The sequence below is a fragment of the Lynx rufus genome, unplaced genomic scaffold, assembly GCF_022079265.1.
Source record: "Lynx rufus isolate CCGP_SWC_20201006 ecotype Redwood Valley unplaced genomic scaffold, mLynRuf1.p SCAF_8, whole genome shotgun sequence".
Classification (NCBI taxonomy): Eukaryota; Metazoa; Chordata; class Mammalia; order Carnivora; family Felidae; genus Lynx; species Lynx rufus.
In genome coordinates this window covers 62610155-62632889 of record NW_025814896.1, presented here as the reverse complement: position 1 = coordinate 62632889, position 22735 = coordinate 62610155, and the positions used below count along the sequence as shown (strand labels likewise).

The following is a 22735-nucleotide window of genomic DNA, read 5'->3' as shown; positions in this document are numbered from 1 at the left end:
AGTGGAGAAAGAAGGGACGGTGCTGTTTGCTGGTGTTCAGAGGTTTCAGCAGCAGGAAGTGGCGATGTCTGGAATCTGCTGAGGGCCCCATGGAGGCTGGCCAGCGATTCAGAGTGGGTCCTGGTTAGCCAGAAGGGGTCAGGGGCCAATGCAGGGATAGGACACATGAGGCAGCACACAGGAAGGGAGTCATGGTGGAACACGGCGCCCAGGACATGAAGGCAGCAGAGGCAGATGGACAGAGAGAATGAAGGGGTCTAGGACCTGCACCGAGCTGGGGGTGGGAGGGTTGGGGGCTGGGGGTGGTGCAAGGGTGGGTGGGGGGACATAACACTCTACCATGGTACAGCCCTTGGCCCTACCCTGAGGGGAGCGAGCAGCATGGAAGATGAAGGAAAACAAGGAGGGTGTGGGGAAAGCTATGGTGTGCCTGCATGTGCTCTTATCCCCAGTGTTCAAAGACCTCAAGACTCTGAAGGCCACTTTCTCCCACGGCTCCTGCATTTAGCAGCCAGCTGCTACTTGCTGGTCAGAATCCGGCTGATCCGGCAGCCTGCTCAAGCTGGTTTCATCTTCCTTTCCACTTTGGAGGCCACAGTTAAGCAGCACACACAGGATATCTAATAAACATTCGCGGGTGGTGAAGGAGGTGGGTCCCAGAGCCTGTGTACAACAGCTTTCAGTGGACTGAAAGCAGCCCTTGGCCTCTGTCCTCCCCCTAAAAGGGCTGGCTCCTGGGAGTGTCTGCAGAAGTTTGCTCAGAACACATACTGGGGACCCTGCACAGGAGCTGGAAGGGCAAGTCCCCTCCCCACAGCCCCCTGGAGCTACACCAGAGGGGCCACAGTCCCAAGACTGATGCTCCTCTAAGGGAAAGCCTTCCCATTGGCCCCATTTCAGATGGTTGGCTTCAGTATTTACTTTCATTTTTCATGGTTGAGCTCAACTCTCCTTAAATTTACAGTGCATCCCTGAAGTCTTGGTCAACAAGATGGGGGCGGGGGGCGAGGGGCGGGGTGGGGATGTGCATCACACAAATGGTGGTGACAGTTCTCACTTTGTGCTTAACAAGTCAGTAGACTAAGAATGTGACAGAATGCGCAACAATATGCCCTCCTTCCTGGGGGTCAGTCTGGGCACTAAGCCCAGTGGGGCAGCCACCAGTGAGGGCAGAACAAGGCTGCCAGCAAGCTCCTGCAACATCGCCCCCACAGGGAGCAGGGGGTGAGGGGCGGGGGGCGGCTAACTAAAGACCACAGCCACGGTGTGGCTGTAAAGAAAAATTAGAAGCTCTTTCTGACCCAATTTGGAATGATTGCCAAAACATTAGTTGAAGTGAAAAGAAGGCCAGAGAGAACATGCACAGAAACACACACAAGAAATGGAGGCAGGCTGGGTGGCTGGTAGGGGCACATTTTAAACATGTGCTCTACAGTGCCTTTTGAATTTCATTCGGTTTGAAAGCTTTATCTATTTAGGAAAATAAGATAAAATTTCTAATTAAACAGATGACACCCATCCTGCTGATGAACCCTCTTTAGGAATTATCACCCTAGTTGATGTGTCTGTTTGAAAGGGAGGTGAGGTTGTTCCATTGTATTAACTCCTGACATTTAAGGAACACTAAGGCCCTGGAGCTACAACAACACCCTGTAAAAGACACGGATTCCTGAAATCTGTTTGATTCAACCAATAGGTAAATGACATCATAAATTTAGGAGATGATGAAGGAAGTCTCCAGTCTGCTGGGAAAGGTGGATCACGAAGACAAAGAAAAGTTGGTGTTGGCCTCACTGGCTCTTCAGGGGTGGAAAAAATCAAGTTAGAGCCCTGTCTCATACCTCCGAAAAATAGATTCCAGACGGGATTAAAAACCAATAGTAACAAAGTTAATGTAAGTATTGGGAGAAATATAACATAATATTTTTGTGATCCTGGGGTGGGGAAGGCCTTTCTTTTCAAGAAAGAAAGAAAGATTTAATTAGAATCAACCCTTTATATATATTATCCACATAACTTTTCTGTAAATCTAAATGTATTCTAAAATAAAATTAAAAAAAAACTCCACAAACTTCAGGTCACTGAAAAATATCATGCACAAAGGTTTAAAAAGGACAATGTACAGCCTTAGGAGAAAATACAGTTCTGAAGCATATATAACAAACAATCATCAATGTTAATAAGAAGATTGATTACCTCATAGAAAAATGGGCAAGAAGCATCAAGATATAACTTACAATAAAAGAAACGCAAAAGACCACTGGCAATCAGAGAAATAAAAATTAGAATCAGAGTATGACATTTTTCACTCACCAGATTGACTAAAACACACAAAACTGAGAATACACAGTGTAGAAACATGCATTTTCATGTCCGTTGGTGGTATTCTCAATTGATACAGCTTTTTTTGGAGGCCAAATTTTAAATGTATATACTTTACGACTGCAATTTCACCTCAAAGAGTTCATTGTATAGAAATATCTGCATAGATGTACAAAGCTTGTACCCTGGATAAATATCCAGAATGGAGGACTGGTTGTGTGCATACCATGAAATACTACGTGGCTATTAAAAAGAATGAGGTTCATCACACACACACGTATATGTATGTAAACAGACACATACATGTGTGTGTGTGTGTGTATATATATATATATATATATATATATATATATATATATACATACATGAAAGTGAGAAAAACAAGTACAAATAATATGGCCTGCTAGGAGCAAATGGGAAATTGGGGCTGGACAACATGGGGCCCTGGAGGCATTTGGACTCCACTGTGCAAACAGGGGAGCAAGGTGAGGGAGAGACACAATAATCCCATGTATCCACAGAGAAGACTTTGAGAGATGAACACAGAAAATGCCACTACCACCATCCCGGTGACAGATATGATAGGAAAACAGGAGCAGGTGGGACGGAGGTGGCTGTGACCCAGACACATACCTGTTCTCATGGAGCTGACACGGACGGGCAACCACAAACAAGGGTTTGGGATTTGGAGGGCAGAATGGACAGGATTTAGTGACGAACAGGGGTAACGAGCTGGGGATGAGAGAGACTTCCAGGACTACAATTTCTGACTTGTGCAATGCAGTGCACTAGCTGTTTGGGGTTGAGCAGGGAGGCTTAAGGCAGAGGTCAGCCTCCTGAGATCATATGGGAAAAAGTCCCATGTGTCTGGGCTTAATGCAAATGGCACCCACTGAGGCATTGCTCTAGTACTCACACCTACAGGCCTCAGAGAGAGCTTCTAGAAGCCCAGTTCTTTCAAATATAGAGCAACAACTTTCCTTTCAGGACTGTGGAGAGGCCTCCTCTCTTTCAACCAGATTCACAGGCAGGAGATCGAACTCTCCAACTCAGGATTGAATCTGAGCTGAGGAAGATGGCGCTTGGCACTCGTCTGGGCCCTGGGGATGTGGGTCTGGATGAAATGCCAAGCCTGCTTCCTGAAGCCGCCCCTGAAGAGAGAGGTGCAGGGGGATGGCCCCAGTGGAGGGTTACTACAGAGGTGCCTATGAAGGCCGGGGGTCTTCCTGGCTCAGGGATGGGCAAGGAATACCCTGTGGCTGTAGCCTACAGTGGGGGGAAGGAAGGAGAGAAGAGACTGGGGCCAGGTCCAGAGAATGGGCCTCATTGCCCTGAGGGCTGAATTTGTTCACCTTGTTTGTTCACTCAAAAAAAAAGGATTTACTGAGTGCCGTAGGCTTGTCAGGCACTGTTTTAGATGCTGGATGATAAGAGCAGTGACTCCGCTAAGGGACTGCTCTCCTGGAGGTAACATAGAGGAGAGTCACCATAAATAAGGAACAAACAGTAGGAGAATTTCTGGCAGAAGGCCATGCTATGCATAAAATAAAGCAGAAAGATGAACTGAGAGTTTGGGAGAGGTGTGGGGGAGGGGTGATTAGGGGACTTCCTGCAGTGGAGGTCTGAGTGACTAGAAGGAACCCTCTACCAAGGATTGGGAGCAGCAGGCGGGCGCTGCAGTCGGAAGCTAATTGTACAAGGCAATTGTTTTGCTAATAAGATCATGTTAAGAAAATTAGGCTTTTTTTCCTTTCGTAATGAACTCATTAGTGAGCTGTATTTTTAGTTCTTTCTCCTGAGTTTTAGAGATTGGGCAGGAGGGGGAGGTTTGTTGGGACCGATGGGGAGGATTCTGGATCCCTACACCGGAGCCTGTTCCAGGGGAAGGGAGGAGTGTCAGAGGGAGGAGCCCGAGGTGGAGGAGCACCCACCTGCTCCGGGAGGTCACGTCCAGGAAGAACTGCACGAGCGCCAGCAGGTTGTGGTGGTGATCGGACACCTCGCTCAGGCTGCAGCACAGCTTCTGGAGCTGTGGGGATAGCAGGCATTAGGTGGGCTATGAGAGGGCCTGCCTTCCACCCTGACTTCCTCACCAGCCCACTCAGCAGGGAAGCCAGAAGTAAGATGTGGTCACAAAGGCCAGGGACTGGAGGGAGTATTCCCTGGCATCCTGGTGGCCTCCAAGCCTGCTATTCCCATTGAGTGTACTCTAGGGGCACTTTAATCCCTAGTGACAAGGCTATGTGAGGAGGCTCAGGACCTTAGAGAAGAGGCTAGGGCTTTGGCTTTGGCTCATGGTACCTTCCTTGGCCACTCATGGATGTTCTCAAGGAGCAGAAGCAGAAGCTGCTGAAGATCAGTCTTGGGCAGCAGGCGAAGCCCCACATCCAGGCCAACTCGGCACAGCAGCTCAATCAGGCCCAGGAGGTCCCCATCAGTGTAGGCCCCTGGCTGGGCTAGGGCACACAGAGCTAGGAACTGGAGAACAGAGAGAGTGCTAGGCCAGGGATGGCATCCCTGGGAGATGGGGCTGGGCAGGAGGGGATGGCATCATGAGCCCCTTGGCCATGCCAGGCAGGAGCTGAGGAAAACAAGCACCAACGCCCAAAGTCAAACCCCCCACGGTGTACTCAGGGGGCAGACCCAGGCATAGGGGGCTGTGAGCCCTCCACAGCATCAGTCCTGGTGGCTGGCACAGTGCCTATAATACAGCTGCTGAGTAGGTCTGGATGGTGAGCAGAAATGGGTGTGTAACTCACCTTGTAGATGTAGTTCAGGCTGACATCCAAGGCAATCTCCAGGGGGGCGTCCTGCTGCTCACTCCAGTTCAAGCTAGTGCTATTTTTAAGCACCCTAAGGTAAGACAAAAGCAAAGGGAAGGAGATGGGAGGAGGTGGGCACAAGGGGAGAACAGAGGCAGAGAGGGGGGCCTGCTGTTGCTCAAGAACAGAGAGCCCGTGCATGATCCTTTCAGCCTGGGACCCTGATGCCCTGTCTGTGTTGGTCATTTAGTGCTACTAACAAATTATCCCAGAATACAGAGGCTCAAAAACAATAAATATTTATTACGTTGTGCAGTTTCTGAGAGTCAAGAATCCAGAAGCAGCTTAGCTGGGTGGTTCTGGCTCTGGATTTCTTGGGAGGTTGCCCCCAAAATATTGGAGGTGGGCCTGCTGTCATGTTAGGCGGGAGTGGGCAGGAGGAGCTGCTTGCAAGCTCACTCCAAGTTCACTCATGTGCCCCAGGAGGCCCCCAGTTCCTTGCCACATGGGGCTCTCCACAGGGCTCCTCAACATGGCACCTGGTTGCCCCCAACTGAGTGATCTGAGAGAGAGGGGAATACCAGAGACAGAAGCCGCAGTCTTTATAACCTAGTCTTGGAAGTGACATCCCATCACTTCTGCTGATGTCTATGGTCCACACAAGCCATCCAGACTCAGTGTGGGAATGAGCCACACCAGATCACGGGAGTCTGGCTCCCAACTGCTGCCACTCCAGCTGCGAGAAATAAGCCCACCAACCCAAATCAAAAGAGGAATGTGGAGACTTGGAGCACAGTGAAGTGAGGCTTTAATCAACGTTCTTGCAAGAGCGAGTGTTTGATGGACAGGCACACTCGGGGCAGTTACGGCAATTTATCTCCTAGTGTGCAAGTCCCTCCCCTGGTTCCTCATTGGCTGAGTACTACAGAGGTTACAGCCTTACCCAGACATCACCTATGCTCATGTAAGGTACAGAGTAGTCTGACTGGAACAAATGTACATTCCCTGAGGTGACACAGAGACTTTCAGTCCTCCTCCCTTTGTTCTTTGGTACATGCTCATTGCAAAGTCTGTGAAAATAAGCCCTCTAAATGGAGAGGGAAAGAACCAGGAAGTGAAGTGTCTACGGGTTTGGGATCCATTGTGGGGGTGGGAGTGGGAGTGGGGGTTCATATATATTTCCAATTTGGTTGTAAACCTGTTAAGTAGACAGCACAGCTTTAATTTTGTATTTCTGAAAATGAATCATCTCTCTCAGATCGCCAGGCCTCTGGCTTTAGTTTTCTGGGACTTGGAGACCAGGATATCATACTCCATTGCCCCAAAAGAGTCTTCCTCAAAGAAGTTCTTTGTCCATACAGGTATGGTGACATTTTGCATGCATTAAGAAGTATACTACATTGTAGCTTATATGGGGACTAGTTTCCAAAGTCAGCAAGTAATATGATGACAGAATAAAAATGATCATTGAGAACTCCTCCAAAGGGGTTCACACTAACAGGCTGCCTACCGATAAGCCTAGCATGGCCAGTTTTCCTCTAGTGTGGAAACAAAGCTTGTTGAGCTGAGATGAAGTTAGAACTTAGGGTCATAAAAAACAAACAAACAAAAACAACACCACACACACACACACACACACACACACACACACACCCCAAACCTCTTTAAAGACTAGAGTCATATTCAGGGTGACAAGGTCCTTACAGTGAGAGAGGCATCAATGGACAATAGAGTTGTACCACCTTTGTACAAACTTCCCCAGGCACATGCTCACTGGATAAAAATCAGAGCAAGATCACCTCACTGATTCTGTCTCTCTGGTCAAATGTATACTGTTAATTGCTGCATACTGTTGAGGTAAGCTTATGACCAGGCTCCCTGTGCTGTCTCATCTACTGCTCTACTCTTATTAACTGGTTGGCGTTCCTGATAACAGCAGGCTCTCCACAAATGAAGATACTGATGACAGCAACACTGTTGGCAATAACAGGCTCCAGTGTAGCCACCTGACCGCTGACAAAGAAAAAGCTCCATTCCTGCGTGCTCCAGTGAAAAGTCTCTGCTCTTCTTTTACTTGGCACTGGTGCTGCTTATTCAAAGCGAAGTAGGAGAATTCCATCTCTAGGTGCCTGGGAAATTGATGCCAACAAAACAAAGTCGAGGGGGTGGAGGGGAGGGTATGACTGCGCTTGGCCATTCTTCCAGATTTTAGCATTTATTAGGGCCAGAGAATGGGTGAGGCTGGTGTTTGCACATCTGGGCACCTGCTGGGCCTGTGTCAGTATATAAGGGGTGCTCCGGTTTGCACCAGCCTGTGAGCATGCATGGGGTATGGAAGCATGAGTGGGAATGCCTTCAGACTTCCCAAAGGATGGAGGCAGGCACAGAATTGACCGTGACTCTGCTGAAGAGGAACGGGCTTTCAGACAGTCTGGTGCCACCAGAGGGAGGAGGAGTGTGGAAAACGTGAGCTGGGGAGGGAAGTGTGGCTGTGACAAGAACCCTCCCCAAGAGGGTTGGCGGACAGCCTCGCGGTGTGTGCTCCAGCATTTCCTGTGCCACCTCTCCTTGGGAACAGCAGGCAACAGAATGGGGGTCCCTGTTCCCTGCCTTTCTGAGGTTCTGATAAACCGCTTGTCTGAAATGTCTGCATCTGTGACTGCTATACTGGGGGTGCAGCACCGGCTAATCCCCAGGCCTCCATCCCCAGGCTCCCAGCAGGTGGCCACGGAGCACAGGCATTCACGGCCTGGCAAGCTCACTCCCCTCCTGAGTGGAGGGGTCCCACAACTGGACTCCATGAACAAAGTGCTTCACCATCTTGCCCCTCCCTTCAGCCCTGACCCCCAGCCGGCAGGGTTAGAGCTCAGCCTGTGGCCAGGACCCAGGAGCTAGAGCTTGGGTCATGGCAATGCCGTTCTACACTTACTCAGTGATTGTAAGAGGGGCACGTCTTATGTACTCCGACATTCTCAGCAGGAGCATGGTAAAAAGAGCCATAGGGGCATGGCCACCACTGTAACCAAGGGCTATCCTGAAAGTGCCCAGTGGTCAGGGTCCCACCATGCAGGCTGTGAGTAGCATGTTCTCCCCTAGGCCTGTACTACTAAATCAAACTGGACCTGCTGTCCAGGCCTTATGGGCGAGGTCAATGCAGTAAAGGGAATTCGATGCTGAGCTAGCGGGAAGGGAGAGAGAAGTACATTTTACCTGGGTTGAATTACACTGTCTCAAGATGGCCAGTGACCAGCCTCCTGCACACTGGACAGGATGCTCTTTCAATGGATTAACCATCAGTTAGTTACCCATTTGGCCTCTGCACCAGGCTGCCCTTTCAGAGAACTAAGTCGATGAAGGTTTCCAGTACCAGACTATGGTAGTTTGGTGGCCAGTCCCGTGTATCTGACTGGGACTTTCAGATGGACTTTGTAACCTGGGGAGCAGCCTTGGAAAACCAGCCATTGCTACCAAGGACCTTCCCTGCCTTCCCAGGTGAGATTGGGGCACCTGACGAAGAGTGTCTGTACAGCCGGGTGGCACCAGCCCCCTCAAACTCTTGCTTCTGCTTCCTGGTCAGTGTTCACGCTCTGGTCCCTCTTCTGCCCTTTTGCCCCCACAGATCCTCCTGATTCCTTCCTCCCCAGTCTTGTCATATGGTCCAGTGGCAGAAGGACTATATCTTCCGAGAGGAAATCTTGAAGCATTCGAAGAGATGGTGATGGGTTTCAAGGAAATCTGAGATGAGGAATACATGGTGAAAGACCAGTCTTCCTCATAGTAACTAAAAAGACAGTCCAGTTGTGGGGCCATGTGCAGAGGCATCCTAACCCCTCATTTCCAGTCTTGGCCACTACAGGGGCTCTGTGGGTGCCCTGGAGGAGCCCCAGAGCATCTGTTCTGCTGGAGAGCCCTAGATTGGGACATCCCTGGAAGTCAACAGAACAGTATGTGATGTGGAGCCACTTGGCATGGGATGAGCCTGAGCTTGGTCAGGAACAGGATGAGGAGGACAATGGGGACAAGGCAGCCTGCCGTGATGTTCTTCTTGTGGCCCATGTGTCCATGAAGGGTGTCATACCTTTGGTGGAGGAGACTCCAGAACTTCATAGTGCTTCCTGAATAGTCTAGAAGAGCTGTCTTCCAACCCTATGACTCCCAGAGCTTCCCCAACTGCAGCAGCCAACCAGCAACCCAGCTAACCCACCTGAGCATCTCTGCTACTCCACATCTTGGGGATGTCATTGGACAGGTCTCCAGGATGTGTCTATTTGCAGTCTGTTCTTATAGGGTCACAATAGGGAAATCACCCCTGAAGCCATTGGCCAGATCCTCAGGCCAGTTCTGAATCCTCTGTGGGGAAACGGTGCCAACAGTGTGAGGCCCAAGGAAAGAGGTAGGCTGTCCAAATGGTACGTCTGGGAATGTGACCATGCAGCTCTGGCAACACTCTAGGACAACATGGCTTTGCCTTCCTCTTACCCAGGGCCAACTGCCTGGTAATGCATGCTAGGGGTTTGTGTTCCCAAGGATTTGAGGTGGCAGATTTAAACAGCCACAGTTCTAATGCCCATCTGCCCCCTGTGGCCTCCAAAGTGGATGGATCTGTCCTGAAGCCGAAGGAGCAGGAAGCCGTCAAGCTCAGGGGGAAGGGAGAAGGGCGGGGGAGAAAGTGGCTCTTTGCAGAGTGTGTAGTAAGTTGGGTGGTTATATGCCTCCAGTGGCACCTCTCACTTTCCAAGTGGATACCAAGTGCTCATCACAACAGTTAGAAATAGCTCTTCTGAACTCTTCAGGTCCCCTAGGCCCTTCCCCCAACCTGCATTTGTTTTTCCAAGTGTAATTCTTTCCTCGACTCATTCTAGAAGGTGGTGTGATTGAAGCTCTGTGTCGGGGAAGAGGCAAGTGGCTTATTACACCAGATATGGAACTCCACGGGAAGGGAGAGGGGCAGGAGCGAGGCAGGCTGGCACATGCGCAGGGTATTTATAGCAGAGCGAGTGTGGTTTGGTCTGGTTTGGTTTGGCAGACAATTACTAAACACAGTTGTGGAACAGGTTCTTAAGGAAGCTTGGGCCTTCCCCGAGTAGGAACACCCGCCAGCCTGCAACAGCAAAGGTAAGGGTCCCTGTACTTCCTGGGGCCAGAAGATTGTCACCAGGATGGTGGGGGCGGGCTTCCATGTAACATCCGATCCAGGGCTCTAAAAACCCTGTTATATGTTCTCAAAGAATTGTCAAGAAAAAGTTTGAATGTAATATAATCTGTAGAACAAGTTTATAATATATAACACTTTTACAACCCAGACCTCATCACTGTGCACCCAACAATAGCCATTTATGTATTGTTAGGTCTCTGCTCCTAGAGAGCAGGGACAATGCCTATGCAAATTAGCACCCCCCAACCCAGATCAGCACACAAAGGGGGCACCCACAGAACAAAACTGGCCACTGTGGAAATTACATGTAAAATTGTGCCTTGCTGGCCATGGGTTGATATTAGGTAATGCGTCAAAATTGAGGCTTAGAGGTAGACCAGAGAGACTGGGACATGTCCTGGAAGAGGAGGGGCATTGAGGGCTCTGAGTCACCACGGGGCAGGAACAGATGTCAGCTAAACCAGCAAGACTCATCTGTGCCTGCTTCTTCTCCCTGTGCCTCCCCCCTCCCCGCCTAGGCTGGGAGCAGGGTCATTTATCCAAACATTCACCATTTGTCATTCACGGTATGATACTCATATCCACAGGTACTTGTGTGTGGTTTGTTCTATAATCCCTCAGACTCTGTTTCACCCTGTGGGTTAGAGCCTGAGTTTGGGAATTTTTTTTAACTCCCCCCCACAAATGCACATAATTTTATATAATAATCAGAGGAAATCTTTCCTCTTTTTTTTTCCCTAAATGTTCATCTATTTTTGAGAGAGAGAGCGTGTGCCCAAGTGCACGGATGGGGAAGGGGCAGAAAGCTAGGGGGAGAGAGAGAGAATCCCAAGCAGGCTCCACACTCAGCATAGAGTCTGATGTAGGCCTTGAACCCATGAACTGTAAGATCATGACCTGAGCCAAAGCTTAACCAACTGAGCCACCCAGGTACCTCACCTTTTTCTAACTTATAAATGCTCATGGAACGGAGGATGCCACAAACAGTAATGAAATGGATAGTTTTGTACGATGAATGGCCCATTACGTTGTATTACCTTTACAGAATAGGAAATACTTTATGATTAATTTTTTCTTCCCTTCCCATCTCCTCAGAATAGGAAATACTTCAATATTTCCTAACATGAATAAATGTTCAAAAGAACGGATCTCTCTTTTTTTTGGGTAATGTTTGTTGTTTGTTTTAAACATTTTAACTGAGGTGTAACTGATATGGAAAAACCTGCACATATTGAATGTATCCAAATTGACAGGTTTGAAGTGAGTTCCCCAGCTGCTGAACAAATGAGAAAGGACAGTGAGGAAAGCACAGTACTCACCTCCCACTGTGCTGACGGGGCTCATGCAGGCCCAGAGCAGGGCTACGGGCTCCCAGGCTGTGAAACACCTCCGTGACCTCTTGCAGGGAGGGGCACCACCAGTGCTTGTCTCCATCTGTCAGGCCAAGGGAGAGCAGAGGGTTAGTTAGGGAGGGCAGAGGAGGACAGGCACATGACTCCCATGGGAGGGCTGGGCATGACAGCCCCTGGCCCAAGGGGACTGTGTTTGCATTCTCTGGCACCACAGGTGTTTTCTGGAGGAATCAAGCAACCAGCAGTTTTGAGACATCTGAGGGAGCTTTGGGAACCTGGCTGTTCATGTTCTTCTGTCTTCAAGCTCTAGCCACCTTCAAGCGAACGGGCTCCATCAGAGCGCTGAGCTGCCCAGAGCTGAGTCAGATGAAGACACCTAAACCAGAGGCCTCAAAACTGCCAGATGCGGAAGACATAAGAGTCTCTGCTGCCCCAGGACCTCTGCCACTAAGGGCTGAGGCCAGCTCTGAACCTCCTGCTGACTCGACACTGCCCTTGCTGCAACATGTGGGTGTTCCCAGGTCCACCATTCCAGCCGAGGGCACTCCCTGCAGCCTGGGAGGTGTCTTCGAAGCCAGCTGGAGCTCAAAGTACCATTCTCTCTCCACTGGTGTAACAAAACATGAATGATAATCTGGCCACACTAACAGAGAGGGAAAAACCTTATGTACCCAGGGGCTCTTCTTCAGTCAGACTACTTAAGGGCATTTTCAGAACCAGGAAGCTAGAAAAACAAAAGACAACATGGAGGATGGTATTTCCCAAAGATGGCTGCAAGACTATCTCCTTCCCACGCACTCTTCTGCATGGTGACCTCTCCACACCCCACCAAGAGGTGGAGTTCAGGTCCCCGCACTATCATCCCTCTATGTTATCTTATTTATTATTTTGTTTCTTGTCTGTCTCTCCCTATTTGAATGTAAATGCCCCCCCACCCCTGCACCCTGCACATCTAGTGCCTAGAGGAGGGGTTGGTGGGTGGGGAAGCTGAACGGAGAGAATCCTAAACAAACCTGACTGAGTAGTACCTGAATAAGAGGGAACCTGAAGACCAGTCCCAAGATAAACTGCCAGTGTCAAGAACCTTGACAAACGTTGAATTTGACAGCAGGTGATGTGTCAGAATCAGGAACTTGGAAACTAGGCTAGAAGCGCATTAGTAGCATATGCTTGACCCTTTGCCATTCTGGGGGTAAGAGTTCCCTCTGAGAAGCCCACCTCAGTGGATCCCCCATGGGCTAGAACCGTGCCAGGTGCCCAAGATAAAAAGGTGGCTGGATGGAGACCTTGACTTCAGGGAGTTCATAGCCTAGGAGGGAGGGGAGCCAGGCAGATAAGTAAACACAAGGGAATGTGCTCAAAACCAACTGAAGCAGATGGAAGGTGCAGAGCCTGCTCACAGGGGGAGTTGACTGGAGGATGGGAGGTGCAGAGCCTGCTCAGAGGGGGAGTTGACTGGAGGTGGGGGGAGTGGGGAAGGTGAGGAATAAGGCACAGGTAATGGGAAAGGAAACATGCACCCAGCAAAGGGACAGAAATGACAAAGGCAGAGAGACACATGAAATAGCATGGCATGTCCAGTAACTCAAGGCAAGAAACAGAGCATCCTAAACTCCTTATGAAGCTCTGGCAAGAGTCTGGTATGGCTGCAGAGCCAGAAACTGGGGGAATGGCCGGCAGAGGGTCTCTGAATCCCGTCCAAGGACATCTCTTGTGCTGGCATCGGGTGTCTCTCTCTCTGGAAATGTATATGGGTCAGGGCTCACCCAACAAGTAATTAGACTCTTGGAGGAGGAAAAACTTTCTTGTTTGTTTTTTTTCCTCTCGGGCAACTTAACAAGTAAGAGTAATGATACCCCTTGCCCGCTGCACAAACGAGCTGGGAAGAATGAAGTCTGCAAAACACAATGAGATTCCACTAGAGAGAGAGAGCTGTTTACTAGGGCCCTTGGGGGACTGTGCACGTACACACACGCATGTGTGGGCAGGCCAATGAACTTTCCAGGCATGTGCAAAGAGAATCAACCTCCTTGAGGCCCTGGAGGCCCAGCTGGGCGGGGAACAGCCCGCCAGCAGTGTAGCACCCCAAAGGGTGCTGTGCACGGCCACCCTCTCACCCCTCTTTGGCCGGTGCAGGTGTATCAGCTGCTTTAAGACTCCTTGGGAACAGCAGTGCAGGTGCCGCCAGCTTCAAACCTGAAGCCAGCTACTGTCCCCCTTCCCTACCCCACCCAGTAATTACTCCACACCACAGCTTGACCCAGGCTGATGTGTCAAGAGCGGTTTTAGAGCAAGGGGCCTGGATGCCTCAGGATAAACCAATCAACAGCCCTGGAAATTGGTTAAGCGACGACAGGCGCCCAAGAGCCCATAATTAACACTGCTTATAAGTAGGCCATGCGCTCAGCTTTTCCTGAGCACTGTTTGTCCCGAGTGGGGGTTTTCCGGAGAGCTGACACAGAAGAAAACTCAGACACAAGGCTCCAGCTCCCTAACTCAGTTTCTCCACACCCACACCACAGTCGTTTGAGGTGACTCCCCCAGGGAGCATCGGGGCCCTGTGCCTTTTTAAATGCCATGGCTAACAGCCCTGAGCATCTGGGCTCTGTTTAGAGACTGTGAGTCTGAAAGCATCCCTTTAGGTGGTTCTCCTGGGATGGAACTGATGCTTCGGGGGAAGGCAGGGGAAGAGAAGCACTGGGCCTAAAATAAAAGTGACTTTTCCATCTGTGCCTCAGAAAAAGTGTTGCTTCACGTAACACCACCGCCTCTGTTCTCCTGGCACCAGTTACAGGGAATGGGAAAACCACATACATCCCAAGAAGCTCCTCGGCTCAACGTGCTGGCCCCAGCAGCTCCCCTCCCTAGGCTTCTGTCACAGCTTCTCACCCACCAGCTCCCATCTTGGGCCTTAATGGTCTGATACAGGGCACAGGGTCCAGGGGGATCTGGTCTTTCTCTCCCTCTCTGCGTCCTCCAAATTGAATTGCTAATGAATATTCTGGGGTGGCTACCTTGAGAGGGCCAACCATGTGTCTGGGTCCTGATTCCCTGACACCATCTTAGAGACCCTACAATTCTCCAGGAACCTCAATGGGGGGTGCTGGTTCCTAATGGAAAGTAGGATACTGACCCATCAGACTGAGCCCAGATCCCAACTGGAGTGTGAGACTCACAGCATTTAGGGGAGGCTTACAATCTATTAAAAAACAATCCAGGGGCGCCTGGGGGGCTCAGTTGATTAAGCGTTTGCTCTTGGTTTTGGCTCAGGTCAGAATCTCACGGTTTGCCAATTTGAGCCCCCTCGGGCTCTGCACTGATGGCTCAGAGCCTGCTTGGGATTCTGTCTCTCCCTCTTTGCCCCTCCATCCTTCCCTCCCTCCCTCTCTCTCTCTCTCTCTCTCTCTCTCTCTGTCAAAAATAAATAAACTTAAAAAAACTTAAACCCCTTCCCTCCGCCCCGCTCAAGCCAACCAAGTAAATTTAAGGATCGAATTGGCTTTATGAACCAGTGATTCATGATACCCAGGCAGCACCCCACCTCTCAGGCAGAGGGGTTTTCCAAGGAGTTTACAAAATGGCAGGTTTTATAGGAAGGAAGGTGGGGCAAGAAAGTTGTTAGCAAAAGAAAAGAAAGGATTATTCCAAGCAAGGTCACCTCCTTCAGTGGGAAAGGGCAGGCGGTCTTATAATACAGACAGATTACCTCAGGAGTGCCTATCACACAATTCCTGATCGACAGACTGACACTTAGGGGAGGCTGAAACTGCCATTAGGTTAGTATTAAGCTCTGGTTTGGTGACTTGGCCTAAGTGACACCACTTTGGGCTTGCAGGTATCCTTTTCAACACAACTTACCATTTCTAATCCTCCCAATTACTTAACTTCCCTTTGCACTTTTTCTTTAATGTTTGTTTATTTATTTAGTGAGACAGCTTGAGCAGGAGAGGGACAGAGAGAGAGAGAGAGAGAGAGAGAGGGAGAGAGAGAGGGAGAGAGAGAGGGAGAGAGAGAGAGAGAGAGGGAGAGAGAGAGGGAGAGAAAGAATCCCAAGCAGGCTTCATTCTCAGCACAGAGCCTGATGCAGGGCTCGATCTCACAACTGAGAGATCATGATCTGAGCCAAGTCAAACGCTTAACTGACTGAGCCATCTAGGTGCCTCCCTGCACTTTTGTATTTAAATTCACACTTGTAAAATATCACCCGCTTTAGTCAATTGGCCTTAGCCTGTCATTTAAACTTTTTATGCATTCAATAAATGGTAACTGAACACGAGGTGTTGTTCTAAATGCTGGGGGCCCAGCAGTGAACAAAAGAGACAATGTCCTAGTCTCATGGAGCTGATGGTTTAGCAGGGAAACAGACAAGACACATTAAATAAATACACAGAACGATGCAGGGTGGCATAAATGGCAGGGAAGGAATGCGGTTGGGTACTGCAGGGGGGCAGCTACAGACAGAAGGAGGATCCTGGGGCGGGCGCACCCTGAAGCCAGGTGGCATTCCTTGCTTAGGCCCAGCCTGGAGCCCAGGGTGCTGGAGGGGTGAGGGGAAGGGCACAGAGAGAGGGAGGGAGGACTCACCTGAGACAGGGACACTGAAGGGACTCCAAGGAGAACCGCTTTTTCTCCTTTTCCTGAGTCTGTTCTTGCTAGGACCTGCAGCCCCACCTTGCACATACCTTATAGTACAAAGAATGGATGTCCTAACTGTAAAGGTCAAGGAGTTAATGATTTCTTTGCAGTTTTCCAGCACAGTAGATAACGTCTAAGGAGTGACCAGGTGGGTCATCACGTATGTATTCCAGACAGCTGCCGTTAGACATTGTGACGCCAAGACCCCCTGGCTCCAGAGCATAAGTGACTTATGGAGAACACCTGGACCTTTGTCCTTGTTCTGACTGGTTCCTGGGTAGCTGAGAGGACATGCTCACCATCCTCAGTAAACCCTCAGAGCCCGAGCAGAGGAGAGACTCACTCTCCTTTCCTGGGTCTTCCAGACACTTCATCTGCTATACTCTATCCCTTATGCTGCTCAGTAAACTCTGCTCTCACTTCTTCCCGTTCACTTTGATTTCTATCCTGCGCGAAGCCTGCGGGACCCCGTCTGGGTTCTCCGCCCGCCTGCCCATATCACACCCACCCTGAAGACTGGAGCAAAGAAGAAGGGCAAAGGGAAGCAACTGGTCTTAGGAGGATGGAGTGATGTTATTATCCACGTATGTGGTAAAAACACAATATTGCATCAAGTCTGTATCTTAAAAACATGCACATCTCATTGCCCCAACAGCAGTGTGAGCACAGGATGGAGCCCAGCATTCTCCTGACCCTGACGCTGCCTCTCACCACGGACAACTGTGTGCCTGGGACCCGGAGAAGCTCTGATCCACCTTCTCTTCTTGCCTATCATGCCCGCTGGCTCCTTCTCCAGACTGCTCTGTCTACCCACATCCTTTTCAGTCTTCTTTTTGTCCCTTCTTTTTTATCCCTTCTGTGCCATGCAACCCACCTCACTGACCTTCATTTTCCCTTTTCTACCTGCTCCTCCTGAGCTGAGGCCCTCCCTCTAGTGCCCTCACAACCTTCTGCTTGCCTTGCTGTAACCCAGCCTGCATATACCCATCCCCCCCACACTCTCTCTCACACACACACACCCCATATACAGCCACCACACACACGCCCTTACACACTCACATATACACCTCCATATCCATCCACTCACCACCCACCCTCACACACACACACACACACACACCCCTATATCCACTCACCACACACCCTCACACACATATATACCCCTCTATACCCACCCAGCGCACAAACACACACACCTACCCACCCTCACATACACACACACCCCTAAGCCCACCCACCAGACACACACTCATCCTCACATACACACATATATGTCCTTATATCCACCCACTACACACACGCACTCACACATACTTATATACTCTTATAACCGCCAACCCCCATATACACCTATACCCACCCCTATTACACTCACATACACATATACACCCCTATACCCACCCACCATACACACGACCCTATATCCACCCCATTCCACATCCATACACATCCCTATATCCACTTATCCCCCCCCACCCATGTATTCATCCACCACACACACACCCATACACATATATACACTCACATACCCATCCACCTACCACATACACACATACACACACACCATATACTATGGACACATGCCACCCATCTACTCATATACCACACCCTACTCATTGCACACACACTACATCCATCTACAGACACACTTCTACACCACACCTATACCACATCCACACTCACTTCACACACACGACCATCTGTACACACAAGACACAGTCACCACTCATACAACACACATATACTCACAGACCACACACACGGAACATACCATGACACTCACACATCACACACACATACCACACCCATACTCACCATACACACACACACACACAGCACCCATCCACACACACCCCCACATAGCCTCCCTTCCCCTCCCCCCCAACAGGTCTCGGTCTCTAGACCTTTTATTCATGTGAGTGAGGGTGTGTACAGGATAGGTGATGCCGTCCCCAGGCCACCTCTCCTCTCTCCTGCCCTCTGTAACTCACACCACTGCCTGGTGTCACCTAACACCATTGAGCATTCCTGGCCCCCAGTGTGTAGGACAGACTTGTATTGTGCCAAACCACTGAACCACTCATAGCTGCTAGAACTAGGTTCTGCTGCAAATAACAAAAAGACTGAAAACAAAACAAAAAACTACCTGGGCTTAAATAAGCTAGAATTTTTTTCTCTCTGATGAAAAAGTGTGGAAGTGTGTGGGCCACACTGGTACAGGGACCTGACTGATTGGGAGGATCTTGGGTGCCTGTTTTCTGCTCTGCTGTTCTCGGCATGTGCTTCTCCTTCTTAAGATCACCTCATGGTCCAGGATGGCTGCCAGAGGCCCAGCTGTCACATCTCAACTCCAGGCAACCACTTCCTTGCTTTGCTACCTCAGTATGCACTCTTGGGTTATTTTTAATGATGTAAGGTCCCTCAGTATGACTCAGGAAGGTAGTATCAAACCACCCTGTCACATTTAAAAAGCAAGAATTTGAGGGGCACCTGGGTGGCTCGGTCAGTTAAGCGTCCGACTTCGGCTCAGGTCATGATCTCACGGTCCGTGAGTTCGAGCCCCACGTCAGGCTCTGTGCTGACAGCTCAGAGCCTGGAGCCTGTTTCAGATTCTGTGTCTCCCTCTCTCTCTGCCCCTCTCCTATTCATGCTCTGTCTCTCTCTGTCTCAAAAATAAATAAACGTTAAAAAAAATTAAAAAAAAAAAAAAGCAAGAATTTGAGACTGATTTAGACTCAACCAAAAGCTTCCCAGTAACATCCCTGAATGCATGGCCTACCAGGTTTTCTCTCACTTTGGATTTCTGAACCTCAGATTTCTGGAATATTCCTGATGTTTAGATTAAAATGAAACAGAAGATAACCAAATGCTGACGAGGATGTGGAGCAACAGGAACTCTCATTCATTGCTGGTGGGAATGCAAAATGCTACAGCCATTTTGGAAGACAGCCTGGTAGTTTCTTTCAAAACTAAACATACTCTTATCATACAATCCAGCAATTTTGTTATTTGTAAATACAAATCCTTGGTATTAACCCAACTGAACTGAAAATGTACAGCCACACAAAAAGCTGCACATGAATGTTTATAGCAGCTTTTCTCATTAATTGCCAAAAACTAGAAGCTACGAAATGTCTTTCAGGAGGTGAACAGGTAAACAAACTGTGGTACATCTACACAATGGAATACTTCTGAGTGATACGAAGAAATAAGGTACCAAGCCATGAAAAGGCACCTCCAATACATATTGCTAAGTGAAAGGAGCCAATCTGAAAAGGTTACACACTGCATGATTCCAATTATATGACATTCTGGAAAAGGCGAACTCTAGAGACCATAGAGATCGGGGGTTACCAGGAGCTTGGAGGGAGAGGGGGAGGAACGAACAGGTGGAGCACAGAGAGTGTTCAGAGCGGTGAAACTGCTGCGTATGATACAGTAATGATGGACACGTGCCATACATTCACCAAAACGCACAGGATGTACAACACAAAGAGTAAACCTTAATTTAAACAATGGCCTTCAGTTAATGATAATGTATCAATAATGGCTCATCAATCCTAACAAATATAGCATACAAACACAAGATGTCAGTAGTAGAAAAAACTATGTGTGTATTAGGTTGGGAAAGTGGCGGGGGGGGGAGGGGAGTATGTGGGCACTGCTTTCCAATCAAATATTCCATAAGCCTAACACTGTCCTAAAACAACAACAACAATAACAACAACAGAAATGAAGAACTTTTTAAAAGAAGAAAAGAAACAGAGGAAAAGGGCTCCACACACAGCACCGTGGGCAGCACATCCCTACAGTCTAAGGGATGGTGGTGTTTGTTGTATTCCAGATCAAGGACCCTGCTGAGAACCGAATGCAGTAGTTCTCAGACTCATCTGCACATTCTGGAATCACTTTAGGGAATAGCTTCACAAGTTACTGCCACCTGTGTCCCACCTCTCGTGACTGTGGTTTAATTAGGCTGGCTTGGGCTCTGGAATTTAAGAAAAAAAATCCCAAGTGACTCTACAATGCAGCCACCTTGGGAAACCAGCGAGCTAATGAAAGCCATGGCCTTCGCACCAGAACTGCACTTGGGGTCTCACCCTCACATGCTCTGGCAGATGCTGAGGGTGGGGTGAGTGTGGGGAGGAACCCACAGAGGGAAGTCCCCGCTCCATGTACACCCACAGCTCCCAGTCTTGCCTCCAAGGCGAAGGAGCCCAGGGGTCCTCAGCCCTGGCTGTTTACTGGAGTCATATGGGGAGGTTTTAAAATGTCCCTGCCCGGGCTGCACCCCATAACAACCTTAAAGGGCAGAACCCCGGCCTTGGCATGTTTTAAAGCTCAGACATAGTCCTGGGGGAGCTTTTTGATCAGGGTCTGAAAGACAAATATTAAGAAGTGCTCACCATATTATTGTATGAGGTTTGTGCACTTGGCCAAAGTCCTCATAACCTGGCACTTTCTCAGCCTGGCTGCACATTAGAATCAGGGAGCTTTAAAAGTCTATGCCAGGCACTGTCATGTGTTCCAGGAGCAGACCCAGCTGGGCCTCAGCAGAAGCCATGGAGAGGCAGCACACAACTCCTGATGTACAGGTGGTCAGACAGGGAGGCAGGTTAGGAGGCAAATGCTCCAGAAGTCAGGGGCACAAGGGAGATGCCGGCTGGGTTGGGGTGATGCATACGTGCCTGTCCCCTTGGGGTCCCTGCATTCTGACCTCGGAGGACAGGACAGCACATCTGGAGTTTGGCTTGCACACACAGCTCGCAGCTGACCGACTGCACAGGATCAGAGGGGCTGGTGGGAAAGATGCTGATGTCCGCTGTAGGCAAGGCACACATTCCCTGACACTCAGCCACACATTCAACGAATACCACCCGAGTCCTACTGCATGCTGGCTTGTGTAGCTGCCAGGAACTCAAGAGAACTTAAAACAAAGACAAGTGAAGCCACGGTCCCTGCACTCTAGAGCTCACAACTTAATGGGTGAGATGAGTCAAAGAGTCCACCCATCAACTATGACCAGAGCCACAGAGAGTGGAAAGGGAGTGAGAGGGGGGACACGGCTGGGTAGGGCAGGGCAGACCTTCCCAATGAGGCAACGCCAGAGGGGCTCACTGGTCCAGGGCAGAGATGGAGTTAGGAAAGCAAAAGCTAGGAAGATGCTGAGAAGAGGGAAGACACCATCTAGGGAGGAGAAAGTGGCGCATGCAGAGACCCCAGAGCAGGAGGGGAGATGAGCAGAAAAGGCCAGGGAGGCTGGAGCACAGAAAGCAAGGCAGAGAAGATGATAAAGCGAGCTGGACTGAGGGTCCAGCCAAACACATAGGAGACCATGTGTCACACAGACAGTGTGAAGACTGGGCTTTCCGGCCACTTGATTATCTAAGAAAGGGTGCTGTGGTGATTAAATGAGATAGGCGAAGCCCTGGACTCAGTGCCTGGCACAAGATGTCTAGAAATGTGAACTATTATTTTCAAGGAAACAACTTTTATTATCACAATAGACAATAGTATGTTTTTAAAAGGAGGATCAATTATGAAGTTGAATTACTGTTATTGTCAGGTTCTAACTGGAGACTTTGAAGGGGCCATGCCGAGCAAATGACAGCTCTGAGAGGGCTGGGGGATGGGATCTCCAGGGTGGTCCTCACGGTGTTCGCCTGCTTATTTGGGTCTGTATAGTGTTCTCACAGTACCAGTGTGGGGATTAAGAATACAGCTTGATCCCAGCCTGTCTCCTTGGCCCGGGGTAGAGGCACCTGCCCCGTGAAGGTTACCCCCACATGAACAGAGGGCCGGGCCCTGGGCCCAGCACAGACATACTCCTTGCATGTGATGGTGACTGCCATACCACAATGGGAGATGGAATCCACTGGCAAGGCTGCGTGGAGCTCCAATGGGCAGGTGTCCACAGGCAGGGCCTCCATCTGGAGAGGCTCCCGGAGGCTCTGAGGGGGTTGCCTCCTACCACCCCAGCAGGAGGCTGTCCTGACCACCATGAGAGGCAGATCAGGTGAAGTGGGGACAACTCCTAATAAGACAGTGAAGAGTAGAAAGGGTCAATTGAATCTACAGACTAAGGGGTTGTTGACCACTTAGAAATCATCTGAGAAAACAAAAACAAAAACCAATCATCTGAGAATAGAGTGAGACAGAAATGGCCAAAACAGAACTAGAGAAATTAAGATGAGAACTTGTGCCCCTTAGCTCCTTTGGTTTATCTAACAACCTCTGAGTCATAAAGAAATACATTTTCATTTTGATAACAGCTATCATATTGTGAGTAGAATCCACTATATACCAGGTGCCTCACCTAAGTTATTACCACCAACTCTGAAAACAATCCTAAGTGCTCAGTGCTGGCCACTCGGGTGAGGACTCTGTCAGTCTGACGGCCAAGCTCCATCTGCATCCTGACACTGCTCCATACTGCTGCCGGGTTCTTCCCAAGGGAGTGGCTGTCAGACATCCTGTCTCCACTCCATCCACCCCATCTTATGCTCTGT

General features: G+C 49.6%; 1 protein-coding gene across 1 annotated transcript in view; it reads right to left on the bottom strand.

Annotated features, from left to right (window-relative positions):
- Positions 1–22735, bottom strand: part of FAM178B (family with sequence similarity 178 member B) — a 91841-nt gene that overhangs the window by 34095 nt on the left and 35011 nt on the right. The window contains exons 9-12 of the mRNA XM_047069179.1: positions 11559–11673; positions 5082–5175; positions 4624–4800; positions 4254–4351 (exon numbers count right to left, since the gene is read on the bottom strand). Of these exons, the coding sequence (XP_046925135.1) occupies positions 4254–4351; positions 4624–4800; positions 5082–5175; positions 11559–11673 (484 nt within the window). The remainder of the gene's footprint in view (positions 1–4253; positions 4352–4623; positions 4801–5081; positions 5176–11558; positions 11674–22735) is intronic.